This window comes from Palaemon carinicauda, chromosome 1 (assembly GCF_036898095.1).
Source record: "Palaemon carinicauda isolate YSFRI2023 chromosome 1, ASM3689809v2, whole genome shotgun sequence".
NCBI classification, from domain to species: domain Eukaryota; kingdom Metazoa; phylum Arthropoda; class Malacostraca; order Decapoda; family Palaemonidae; genus Palaemon; species Palaemon carinicauda.
The window spans coordinates 131,722,833-131,737,177 of NC_090725.1; the positions used below are offsets into that span (position 1 = coordinate 131,722,833).

General features: G+C 35.3%; 1 protein-coding gene across 5 annotated transcripts in view; it reads right to left on the reverse strand.

Moving 5' to 3' along the window:
• The window catches only part of LOC137651648 (leucine-rich repeat-containing protein 40-like), a 475,618-nt gene that overhangs the window by 178,824 nt on the left and 282,449 nt on the right, over positions 1-14,345 (reverse strand). For all 5 annotated transcript variants that reach the window (XM_068384869.1, XM_068384890.1, XM_068384879.1 and 2 more), the window contains one exon: positions 3,387-3,510. In XM_068384869.1, the coding sequence (XP_068240970.1) occupies positions 3,387-3,510 (124 nt within the window). The remainder of the gene's footprint in view (positions 1-3,386; positions 3,511-14,345) is intronic.

Below are 14,345 nucleotides of genomic sequence, written 5' to 3' on the forward strand. Positions count from 1 at the left end.
TACCTTTTGGCACCCGTGGCATGTCACCTTTTGCTGGACATGACGCTCGACCAAACGGATGGCGCCCCCCCAATTTCCGCAACGCTTTGCATTGAAGTTGCCGCGCAACACCGTGACGTCTGGCTCTACGTCATCACTGCCTGTGACGTCATCACTCGAGGCGCCAGCAGACTCCCTCTCACCGATAGCGACACGCGGGACACTTTCAACGTTTTGGTGTGCAGCTTCGAAAGTGCAACACAGTGCCTGGAGGGCATCTACACTTTTAAATGTATCACATGCCTGAAAAACGTGCCTTTTTAATACAGGGTCACTGAGGCCTACCATTATTTTCCGCAACAGCATGTATTCTATCAAGCACTCCCCGCATTTAGGACACTGAAAATCACAACATTGATCTCAGCAAGAAAATGCAGTATTTCTTCTGTTATCGTAAATTTTGATAATTATTAAATTTTAATGTAAAATAAATTGTGAACAATGGCATCTGTATAAGTTCCACGAGTTGTAGAGATTTAGCATTACACCCTTTGCCCTTCAGTCCTACCCCAAACCTGAGAGAGACTACATGCCTGAGTTTGACCTCCGACATTAACTCATTTTTACGTTTGTTTTTCTCGTTTTACATTCACTAATTTTCATTTTTGTTCTTCTCGTTTTACATTCACTCATTTTTATTTTTGTTTTTCTCGTTTTACATTCACTCATTTTTATGTTTGTTTTTCTCGTTTTACATTCACTCATTTTTACGTTTGTTTTTCTCGTTTTCTGCAAGAATTTTATCATTTTAAAGAGGAAATGACACTTTCAACATCTTACTAACATACGGAAGAAGAAAATTTGCATTATTGAGAATTCAGAAAAGGATAATATCAGTAGTGGAGAGAGAGAGAGAGAGAGAGAGAGAGAGAGAGAGAGAGAGAGAGAGAGAGAGAAAGAGAGTGTTGTGGATAAAGGAGCGGCCGCCTTGCCTCACAGGAGCCAAAAGAAGCAAGATATCAAGCAAAAGGATTTTCATTTACAATTAAATTATAACAACTTGGTTTTCTTTAATTAATGCCAAAAACGAACCTAAAAATTCCTAATAATCATGATTTATTAATATTGTCTTTGTAAAAATACAAAGATAAATTTTGAATGGCCGTATCTCAAAACTATACTTATTGACCTTCAAATTCAATAGTCTCCCTTAGTTTTCAAGATATAGCATTGAAATTTGGTATACAACTTAGAAATACATAATAAAATAATGAAATGAAGCCCTTTTTTTCAATTTTCATTTCATGATGAAAAAAAGTCATATCTGGCAAAATAATTACTTTTAGGAAAAAAACTTCATATTATTGGAGGTCTATATCAGGTCTACAGTATATAGGGTAGTAATCCCAGATTTTAGTAATAATTATAAAGGGACCAAATGAAATTTGAAAAGCACTCATTTTCAGGATAAACCGCCCTGGCGTCGCAAAACCAAATGTCAGAGGCAAAAATCTTATGCAGTTTGGAGGTATCCTAAGTCACCTTATTAAGTGGTTTGAATGTAAAAGTTGTCATTAAAAATCGGCAATTGCCGGCCAGCCCCCTTAAGGTTAGTTCAATTCAAGGCAGGTTTACAGTAATCAAATATAGTTCAGGAATAATGATAAATATTTTCTTTTTATATTTCATGATAAGAGTCAATGCATTTTAGTTATTAAAAGATGCAAGTTATAGTGCCATTAATTATGTTAAGACTAAATTTAGACATGTCAAAACCAAACTGAATCTGAGATAGTATAACCAGTACAGTAGAGAGAGCAGAAACATTACCCAGTTCTTTTGACTACTGTCTCTGAATTATGCAATAATGATTGACATTTTCAAGCTGTAATTAATAACGTGGCCTAATGTATTACCCCTTTTTTCTCTGAATGCTGAGCTATGAATGCTGTGTCTCGTCCTCTTAGCAGCTAAGTAAATAAACTGGTGAAGAGTTGGAAACAGAATATTTATTTCATCCCTGACAATTAAAAGTTGTGGTTTTGGATGAGTCTCTTCTCAAAAGATTTTCTAAAATTTTCTCATTTGAAAGATACTTCTCAGCATAACAGAGTCAAAATCATTCCAAAGTTTGATTTATTCTATTTTCATCCTTTGTCTATGGACAAAAGAATGCCTAATGGTGCCTCAGATTCATCTATTGAGAAGGCTTTCAATTACCAAATCCAGATTTTTGCCAAATGAATCAGAAACATAAAAACAGGTTAGTGGTTCAAATCTCTGGGACCAAGTAGAAGTGATCAGCCTTGATATTAATGCCCTAGTACAAGATTAAGTTTTACATAACATTACTTGAATACTTTTTGTTTAGTTCTTAAGATTTTTGGACTCTAACACAATGGTAATGCAAGACTAATTTAAGTAATTTATCCCTATATAGTTTTCTTTCATACTGTTTGTGAATACTACACGGTGATTTGGTAGAGAGTTTTGAATGAAACTTCTATTCATAACAATATCCAAGTTATTAAATCGTTACAGTATTTTTTATCAGAAAATGATATAAATTTATATCAAAGCACAATAACAAAATATGTATTTTAGCTTTATGGAATGTAGAGCAAAGATAGTCATTAGATATTACATAATCAAAACAAATATGGATGTTAATTATCTTTATAAGGCGAGATATATCAAATCTATTTCCATGAACCTCCCCTGATATTCCTATTCCTTTGCTTTGAAAGCTTGAAATTACTGACATTTACCATTATAATTCTAACAAAATTATATTTTCTTTCCTTCCAATGGGCTCATGCCTCTACTAAAGTAATGAGACAATGTAGCAGTTAATGACAAGAAGGAAAACTGTGGGAACCAGAATCTCTGTCTTTTTAGTGTTTCAAATATTTTAATATTAAAATGTTTGGTCTCTCTTCATCACATATTGTTTGAGTGGGATTTACTTATACAATCAGTCTATATTAGGTCTTTCTCCATCACATACCCACCTCTATAAGAGTGCGGTAGTCAGCAATATGACTAAAAGGTAAGATTCATTAGGATATAAATTACAAAATTTTCCAAGATTTTTTTAATTCAATACTTATCTTGTAGTTATCCATTTCCCTCCATACTCCCTTCTTTTAGTGATGATTCATGTTACGTTAGGTTAATTTTCCCCTGACAGAAGGTGACTTCATGACAACAGGGCACCACAAGGGGGAGGGATAGGGATATGGGAAAGGGGGAGAGAGATGTTTTCATTCCTTTTCTTAATTAGAGGTCAGGAAGTAGTCGCTTCAATGTTATTAGCGTGATGACTAATAGATAAGTACTGAAATTAAACATAGCTTTATCTAAATTCTGTTTTGATACATCAACAAAAAATTTTACATGTGCCTCACCAAAGCAATCCCCAAGTTCTTCAGGGAGTTCCTTTATTTTATTTTCAGATGCATTCAGCTTAGAAAGTCTCTGCAAGTATCCTATACTTAATGGCAATTCAGTAAGTTCATTGTAAGATACATCCTGAAAAGAGAATATCTTTTAGATTATAAAAAAACTTTATTTCGATACTTATCAAAGTTTATTCGCTGTTCCTTTTGCAAAAGAAAGAGACATAACTACCTATTCCAAAAATAATAGTACAGTATTTTCCTTCCCAAAGTATGATGCCCCCCCAATGGCAAACCCTTAGCCATAGGGGCAGCTATTGCATCTGGGCAGTGGAAACCAGACTGAACGTATGATTCCCTTTGTTAGTTACTCAATTTCTTTATGTTAAGGAAGTACAGATAATTACCTAGCAGAATGTATGTGAAGGAGGGGGAACATTAGCAAATTCTATAAGCATTTCAAATGGTTAATTTCATCAGAAAAAAATTGTTTATTTCAATGAATTTTACCAAAGTTTATTATTTGATTAACACACTAACCTGGAGGAGGGGGAGAAGTGGTAACCATGTAATATTTAAATAAGACAAAAAGAAAAAGTCACTTTACATTGCCTCATCCCTGAAAATTATGCCATTCCTTTTGAGCAAACCACAGGCCCAGTAGTATACTTTGCGGGCACTTTATCAAAACAACCAGCTGTTCTTGAGTACTGGTTTCCTCAAAAATAGGCAGATTAATCAGTGATAAATACTAACAGATTGGAGTACCATGCTATCAGATGAAAATTTCCTACCCTAGAACAATCAAGGAAGTCTATTAACCAAAAAACACTAACCAAACTTTGCACTAGAATAAAAATCCTAAATTATCTTACATAATCATGATATCCTTAAAATAAGTATCTTTATTTACCAAAAATAAAATGATGCAATACACCCTTGGTCAGTGCTACAGAACCAAGAGAGCAACAATTACCAAGAGCCAGTTCAATATTTTTCTAAATTATGCATGGCAAAACTGAAGGGTTCTGGCATTTTGCAAAAGTAATTACTCTCCCTACTAATACATATTTAGAGTAATCTAGGTAGTTCAACATAATAATAGAGTCTGTATTGGAAAAAAAAATTGGTCATATTTTGTATTACCTGTACTTGATTATGCCCTAATCCCATCTTGAAAAAAAAAAAAAAAAATGCTTCGTTTCAGGATTAACACAGTGCCCTACTCCCAGTAGGGCCGACAGGTTTTGAGATTCCTATTAATTTCAGCTTGGATATACTGTATAGAACCCATATTTACAGATGTGACTGCCTTGTGTGTTTCATTCTTGAGAATAGGTTACATAGCAAATTTGAAGGTCTCCTGAGTGTTGTGTACTGTAAGAAAGGCATGGAACATGTATCTGAACTTTTATTTATTACTGAATCATGCACAATGTGATTGTAGCAGGACATATTAGAAAAGGAGAACAAAATTCAAGGTGTACAGCTATATGTATCTGGCCAGTCACTGCTACTAAAGTGACGATTGACAAAGGACAAGTGAATGTGTGAAGGAGGCAAGTTTTAGCATTATTAATATAAACCTTATTAAAACCATACTAGGTTGTATAAATGCATACAGATTCATATCAATTAGCCTCTTATTATTTGTGATTTCCTGTCAAGAACTGAAGTTGTTACGAATGTGAATCCTCCAAAAAAGCTCTGCTGTTCGAGTTTCGAAGAATGATTAGGAATTTATAACATAAAAATTCCAATCGAAACACATTAGTTAAGGATCTGACCAGACCCCAGTAGAAAATGAACCTATGGACATAGAAGACGTGTATGAGAGTTCCCCAGAGTTTATAGATATTGCTGATGATGATGAGGAGGAGGAAGGCTCCAAGGAAACTCTTAACGCGGAAGCCCTTGAAAAAGTAGCTCAAGAAACTGCAAGTGCTGAGACTGACGCTCCAGGTGGCAGCGGATAGATACATTGTTTTAGCATAAAGAAGGTCTTGTGGGGTTCTTCATTAATCATATTTGTGTCCATGCCAAGTTTACTAAAGTTAAAACTTATATGATATTTTTATGCCTTTGTATGACTTATCAATTTTTTAATACTACAGTAATTTATTTATTCTAGGTCATCATCATCATCATCTCCTATGCCTATTGACACAAAGGGCTTTGGTTAAATTCGCCAGTTGTCTCTAGCTTGAGCTTTCAATTTAATACTTCTCCCTTCGTCATCTCCTACTTCACGCTTCATGGTCCTCAGCTATGAAGGCTTGGGTCTTCCAACTTTTCTAGTGCCCCATGGAGCCCACTTAAAAGTTTGGTGAACTGATCTCTCTTGATGAATGTGAAGAGCATGCCCAAACCATCTCCATCTACCCCTCACCATGATCTCATCCACATACGGTACTCGAGTAATCTCTCTTATAGTTTCCTTTCTAATCCTGTCCTCGCATTTAACTACAGTACCAATATTCTTCTGAGGGCTTTGTTCTCAAATCTACTAAATCTGTTGGAGATTGTTTCATTGTCATACCATGACTCATGTCCATACTGTAACACATATCTCACAAAACTAATATATAGTCTGATACTTATGTGTAATTTCAGACGATTTGATTTTCAAATCTTACTTTACCTAGCAATTGTCTGATTTGCTTTTTTTCAATCTTTCACTAAACTCCAATTCTAAAGACCCTGTATTAGAGATCATAGTTCCTAAATACTTACATGAGTCTACCTCATTAATAATTTTTCCTTCGAATGATACTCTATCTTCCATTGCATATTCCGTTCTCATCATCTGTCTTTCTTCTATTTATCTTGAGCCCAACATCTTGCGATATTTCATGAATTCTGGTAAGCAAGTATTGCAAATCCTGTATTCTGCTAATAAGGACAGCATCATCAGCATACCCTAGGTCAACTAATTTTAGGTATTTCTGTTCAATTATTATTCCAAATTATATGATATAATTTTTTCTAATTATTTTTTGTCAGTTAGAAATAAATAACCTTTTTCATTTGTATAGTATGTGTTTCCTTTCATACGGTTTCTTTCCTCAGCCACATTTGATCTGTTATTAATTTCTTTTTAAAATCTTACCTGAGATTTTAGCTTTATAGTATTTTTTAGGTAAATCTGTGAAGTTCAGGCTACAGATGGAGTGGAGTCGGCATACTGACAAAAAAGTGATAAGGAAGTTCAAAGGTTCTCTCTGGGTCCCCTTGCCCAGAACAAAATCAAGGGGTGGTGCTCAGTGCCCATTTCTTTTTTATTTTTTTCCTTTTGCCCAGAACTCTGGGGAATTTCACAGCATTTTTGTGTAGTGCAGTGTTATTTTTATAATCACCATGTTCATATTGCTTCTCCCCCAAAAGCACTATTTAATCAACACTTAACCATAAAATCTAAAGATTAAAAAGTTTTCCTATTTCTTTTTCTTCAATTAATACATGCTCTTAACAAAGGAATGGAACCTTACAACAGAAGGTATTAAGAAGCCCAAATATTCTTTGTCCTCTTCAGTTTCTTCATCCTATTGGCCATAATCTCAAGGGCTGATTTTTACTTACTGTGCATTAACCCTTTTACCCCCAGGCTCTTTGGAAATTTCCAACCCTTGACCCCCAAGGGGTTATTTTTTCCCCAGCACATTTTGCAGTATATATTTTTTTAAATTGCTCTAAAAGCCTAATTTTTGTCATAGAGAGGTCAGGTTGGTCTCATTCTCTTGGAAAATGCCTGAATTTTCTCAAAAGATTATCAAAAATCTGAAAAAAAAATTTTTATAGCAATTTTTTGCATGGACGTACCGGTACGTCCATGGGGGTAAAGGGATGAGTTTTGTGAAACGTACCAGTATGTCCTTTGGGGGTAAAAGGGTTAAGATGTCTTCCCCTGTTTTAGTCAGAAATTACTGCAAGGAATGTAAGTGGGAACTGTTTCTGGGAGATCAAGATACGCATTCTCTTTTTGTATTGTGTTGGGGGCAATAATATGATTTTAATAATCATTGTGAATTATATTACAGCACCACTCATGAAAAAGTATGTTTTAATGGTTTCCAATAAACTCAACAGTTACAAGTGAAAAAGGAAACTTACTATTAGTTCTTGGGAAAAGCCAGGGAAGACTAGGTTAGCTGATTATAGTGGGAATGACGACAATAATGTCATGCCTCCACCTTTCGACAACATGCAAGTTCAGCCATCTTTCTATAGTTATAATCATCACAAACTCTAGTCATCATTTGCTTCCTCCTTAAAATCAAGAAGTCCAGTGAATCTTCCCTTTTAACTGGTAATTCTGCTTCTTCCTAACTTGTTACCAAAGCTATCCTTACTACTCAAGTTAATCTAATGATAATAGCATGTCCTTCAGTAAAGGTTCTGAAAGTTCTCTGCGCATTACAGATTTGAAAGTCTCACACAGAACCTAGACTTCTTTACATGAATATCCTATTAAAGCTAAAACAATTCTTTGTACTCTGTAATACTCAAGTTTTGACTTGAAATCACACATTTCTTTCAATGTATTCAGAAATGCATTTTAGTTATAATGGTTCATCCCGTGGGTAATTGATTCCAGGCGAAGCAACACAAGACGATTTTCTTTAAACATATACTATAGATAAGATACATACATACATACATATACCAAAGGCACTTCCCCCAATTTTGGGGGGTAGCCGACATCAACAAGAAACAAAACAAAAAAGGGGACCTCTACTCTCTACGTTCCTCCAACCTAACTAGGGACTCAGCCGAGTTCAGCTGGTACTGCTAGGGTGCCACAGCCCAACCTCCCACATTTCCACCACAGATGAAGCTTCATACAGCTGAGTCCCCTACTGCTGCTACCTCCGCGGTCATCTAAGGCACCGGAGGAAGCAGCAGGGCCTACCGGAACTGCGTCACAATCGCTCGCCATTCATTCCTATTTCTAGCACGCTCTCTTGCCTCTCTCACATCTATCCTCCTATCACCCAGAGCTTTCTTCACACCATCCATCCACCCAAACCTTGGCCTTCCTCTTGTACTTCTCCCATCAACTCTTGCATTCATCACCTTCTTTAGCAGACAGCCATTTTCCATTCTCTCAACATGGCCAAACCACCTCAACACATTCATATCCACTCTAGCTGCTAACTCATTTCTTACACCCGTTCTCGCCCTTACCACTTCGTTCCTAACCCTATCTACTCGAGATACACCAGCCATACTCCTCAGACACTTCATCTCAAACACATTCAATTTCTGTCTCTCCATCACTTTCATTCCCCACAACTCCGATCCATACATCACAGTTGGTACAATCACTTTCTCATATAGAACTCTCTTTACATTCATGCCCAACCCTCTATTTTTTACTACTCCCTTAACTGCCCCCAACACTTTGCAACCGTCATTGACTCTCTGGCGTACATCTGCTTCCACTCCACCATTTGCTGCAACAACAGACCCCAAGTACTTAAACTGATCCACCTCCTCAAGTAACTCTCCATTCAACATGACATTCAACCTTTCACCACCTTCCCTTCTCGTACATCTCATAACCTTACTCTTACCCACATTAACTCTCAACTTCCTTCTCTCACACACCCTTCCAAATTCTGTCACTAGTCGGTCAAGCTTCTCTTCTGTGTCTGCTACCAGTACAGTATCATCCGCAAACAACAACTGATTTACCTCCCATTCATGATCATTCTCGCCTACCAGTTTTAATCCTCGTCCAAGCACTCGAGCATTCACCTCTCTCACCACTCCATCAACATACAAGTTAAACAACCACGGCGACATCACACATCCCTGTCTTAGCCCCACTCTCACCGGAAACCAATCGCTCACTTCATTTCCTATTCTAACACATGCATTACTACCTTTGTAGAAACTTTTCACTGCTTGCAACAACCTTCCACCAACTCCATATAACCTCATCACATTCCACATTGCTTCCCTATCAACTCTATCATATGCTTTCTCCAGATCCATAAACGCAACATACACCTCCTTACCTTTTGCTAAATATTTCTCGCATATCTGCCTAACTGTAAAAATCTGATTCATACAACCCCTACCTCTTCTAAAACCACCCTGTACTTCTAAGATTGCATTCTCTGTTTTATCCTTAATCCTATTAATCAGTACTCTACCATACACTTTTCCAACTACACTCAACAAACTAATACCTCTTGAATTACAACACTCATGCACATCTCCCTTACCCTTATATAGTGGTACAATACATGCACAGACCCAATCTACTGGTACCATTGACAACATAAAACACACATTAAACAATCTCACCAACCATTCAAGTACAGTCACACCCCCTTCCTTCAACATCTCAGCTTTCACACCATCCATACCAGATGCTTTTCCTACTCTCGTTTCATCTAGTGCTCTCCTCACTTCCTCTATTGTAATCTCTCTCTCATTCTCATCTCCCATCACTGGCACCTCAACACCTGGAACAGCAATTATATCTGCCTCCATATCATCCTCAACATTCAGCAAACTTTCAAAATATTCCGCCCACCTTTTCCTTGCCTCCTCTATTTTTAACAACCTTCCATTTCCATCTTTCACTGTCTCTTCAATAAGATATCCCCCTATAAAGTGACATACATGTTCCCTATAGTAGCACAAAAGAAGACAAAGTACTTTCAACCAGCCATCATTTCATAAAATCCAAATAGAATGTTAAAATACTTATTATAGTAATATTAATTTACCTTAAATTGGTGTCTCTTCTGCTTGTTGGACACGAAATAAGGTCGAGCTGGACATGACAAACTAGTTGTTTTAAGAGAATGACGAGGATGTGGTTGTTGGTGATGACATAGCTTCTAAATGAGTTTTCTTTGCTGCAAAATCTTATTTGATGACAGTGGTTCTTCTGTATCCATAATAGATGGTGACTCTGTAGGCTTTAGTTTTCCAACTCCTACAAGGATATGATCTAAACAAATTTTTGATAGTGTTCTTTCCCTTGAGGTTGAGAATTGCCATCACTATTAGAAACTTTTGCAAAATAGGCAGCTACAGAATCCAAAGTCATAAAATTTTCAAGACACTTTGATAAATAATAAAATGTATGCTTCATTTCTTTAAGCCTGAAGTTATTTAGTTCTGGAGAAGGGAAACTGTCTTCAATTTTTTGTTGTTCCTACAGCTCAAAAAAATGTTCATTAGTCAGTGTTTGTTTGTGGTCCTCAACCAACTCATCAAAACCATCATCTTTCAACTCTATCTGAAGGTCATCAATATCTTTCAGTTCTATCTGAAGGTCATCATTACTAAGGAAAACTTAATTTTTTAATATATCCTTTATTTGGCTATCAGAATCTTTGAAATTGTGAACAAATTGAGGGCACAATTTCTTTCATATGCCTTTCATTGCTGTCTGAATCACTTCTCTTCAAGAAGTACTGATGTTTAATGTTGCCTGATAAATACTGTAAGCTTCCAAAACTCACAAAGGTTCATAAAATGACATAGCATCAACTACTTGATACAAGGTATGTCTTAGATAGTATCACTTACAGAGAGCTATGATGCCTTGTTCCATGAATTGAATAGGAAGCAAAGTGTTGAGTGGCAAGAAAATGGCACTTAAATTTGGGTCCATGTCATTTAGATGTGCAGGATGTCCAGGTGAATTATCGATGATCAGTATAACTTTAAATTAAATTTTTATGATGGTGACCTCTACCTTCTGATTAGCCATCCAAATGACAGGAAGCATTAACTTTGGGATATTTTCAAGCGTTTGGGAATTTAGGGTAGTGAAGTTTAACAGCACACAAAGTTAGAAATCAACAGATATGTTACCTCAAAACCCACTGTGGATCCAATGATATACTTTGGCATCATCTGTTTATGTAACCCTAAGAGCACCAATGATGTGAATAATTATTTCTCAGAAATATTAACTAAAAATTATGGTGTTATCCTAAGAAAATGAGATTTACATTAGAGTGAGGGCATGTGGTGGGCCGAGTCAAAAATTTGTAAACAAAACATAGCACCAGTGCATCCATATGACTGGTCAAACAAATGTTGTGCCTAGTTAGCATTCACCTTGCTTACAAGTGCTAGAGTTACCATAATAAACTTTTTTCTTACGATGTACAGACAGTTTCTATATAAAATAAAGTCCTCTAACAATATCCTTATACTCTTTGTGAATATTTAAAAATATCATATGTTTTTTTCATAATTTTCCTGTTTTCTTCACATTTTTTAATACTTTTATGGAATGTAAATATCTTCTGTTTAAATCATGACAAAGTTCAATAATTTTTTAAGATACTGTAAGGCAATTAACCATCAGTTCATATCTGTTAGTTTGGCCATATAAAGAAGCATAAAAAAGTAAGTGTGGGTGTGTAAATTTTGTCCATGGCCCTAAGACGGCGCACAATAATAAAGTAAATGGCTGAAAAATAAGGGAAGGCAAAGAATGCTGAAGAGCTCATGCAAAGTAAGTTCTGGATTAGACAATGCTTTTCAGTGGATTTCGAAGAGCCTTCACAAGCTTGTATATGTGAAGCAGTCTCTCCTTCAGCAATAAAACACAAAATTCAAATTCCCACGTCCATCCTACCCAACCCCAACCTACACGAGAGAACACAAAAGGGAGTACCAGAGTAATTGTATACATTATAAAATGTGTGGATATGTTAATACAGTAAATGAAAACTTGGGTTCTTTTATAATCTCTAACTCTATCTCTCTTTCTCTCATTATAATATATATATATATATATATATATATATATATATATATATTATACATATATATACATATATATATATATATATATATATATATATATATATATTATATATATATTATATGTATATATATATATATATATATATTATATATATATATATATTATATATATATATATATATATTATATATATATATATATATATATATATATATTATATATATATATATATATATTATATGTATATATATACAGTATATATATATATATATATATATATATATATATATATATATATATATATATATATATATATATATATATATATATATATATATATATATATATATACATATATATATGCATATATATTATATATATTATATATATATTATATATATATTATATGTATATATATATTATATATATATATATAATTACATATTATATATATATACATATTGTATATATATATATATATATATATATATATATATATATATATATATATATATATTATATATATTATGTATATATATAAATATATATATAATTATATATATATATATTATATATATATATATATATATATATATATATATATATATATAATATTATATATATATATATTATATATAGTGGAACCTTTACATACGAATGTCCTAACATACGAATTTTCCAACATCCGAAGTAAAATTTGACCAAATTTCTGTCTCGACACCCGAAGTGTTGCTCCAACATACGAAGTAAACAATACGCGTACGCGTGGAATTTTCTCGAAAGCGTCAACCGTGGTTTGTTGTTGACGCCGCTAAACCCCAGCACATCGGAGGGACGCCAATCGAGCGTCACCTTGATCAGTCCTCTCATCTCGTGTGCATCGTGTGGATGTTCTCTATTTTCTCAGATATTAACAGTGTTTTTTATCTTCCTTTTTCACGTGTTGTTTTCTGTGTTTCATAATCATGGGTCCTAAAAACCTTAGTTTCAGTTCAGGAAGTAGTAGTAGTGGTGAAAAAAGGAAGAAGTCAATGCTTTCATTAGAACTAAAGCAAGAAATAATAGAAAATCATGAGCGAGGTGTACGTGTTAGCGATCTGGCTAAACAATATGGTCGGAATATGTCTACGATCTCGACGATCATAAAACAGAAGGTAGCCATTTAAGCAGTAAAACCTTTGAAGGGGATCACGATTATTTCCAAACGTCGTAGCCCTACCCTTGAAGAGATGGAACGCCTTTTGTTAATATGGATCAAGGACAAGGATATTGTTGGCGATACGATCACTGAAACGATCATTTGTGAGAAGGCCAGTGCTATTTACAGTGACTTGAAAGGCACCAGAGTAATTGTATACATTATAAAATGTGTGGATATGTTAATACAGTAAATGAAAACTTGGGGGTGACGCGAGGGAGAGTTCAGCCGATCCTACGACGGAGGAATTCAAGGCGTCTTGAGGTTGCTTCGAGAAATTTAGGAAACAGACCGGGATTCATTCAGTTGTTCGGCATGGAGAAGCTTCGAGTTTGGACACCAAGGCTGCTAAAGACTTTGTTAAAAAGTTTGAAAGCATCGTGGCGGAGGAAGGTTACGTAGAGCAGCAGGTGTTCAACTGTGATGAAACCGGTATGTTTTGGAAAAAGATGCTTAGTCGATCGTACATTACCGCCAAAGAGAAGAAAATGCCTGGACATGGGCCAATGAAGGATCGGTTGACTTTTGCGCTTGGTGCCAACGCCAGCGGGGACTGCAAAATTAAGTCTTTATTAGTTTATCATTCCGAAAACCCTAGAGCATTTAAAGCACATAGAATTAATAAAGACCTGCTACATGTTCTATGGCGTTCTAATTCTAAGGCTTGGGTTACTAGGCATATCTTTGTGGAATGGGTAAACGTAGTTTTCGGCCCTGCTGTCAAGAAGTATCTTCAGGAGAGGAATTTGCCTTAGAAGTGCTTGCTTTGTTTGGACAATGCACCCGCTCAAACCCCCGGATTCGAAGATGATATCATCGACGAATACAAATTCATCAAAGTGTTGTATCTTCCACCGAATACCACCCCTATCCTCCAGCCCATGGACCAGCAAGTCATCTCTAATTTTAAGAAGCTCTACACCAAGCACTTATTTAAGCAGTGCTTTAATGTCACGCAAAGCACCAACTTAACTTTGCGTGAACTTTGGAGGAGCCATTTTAATATCGTGCACTGCTTAAAGATC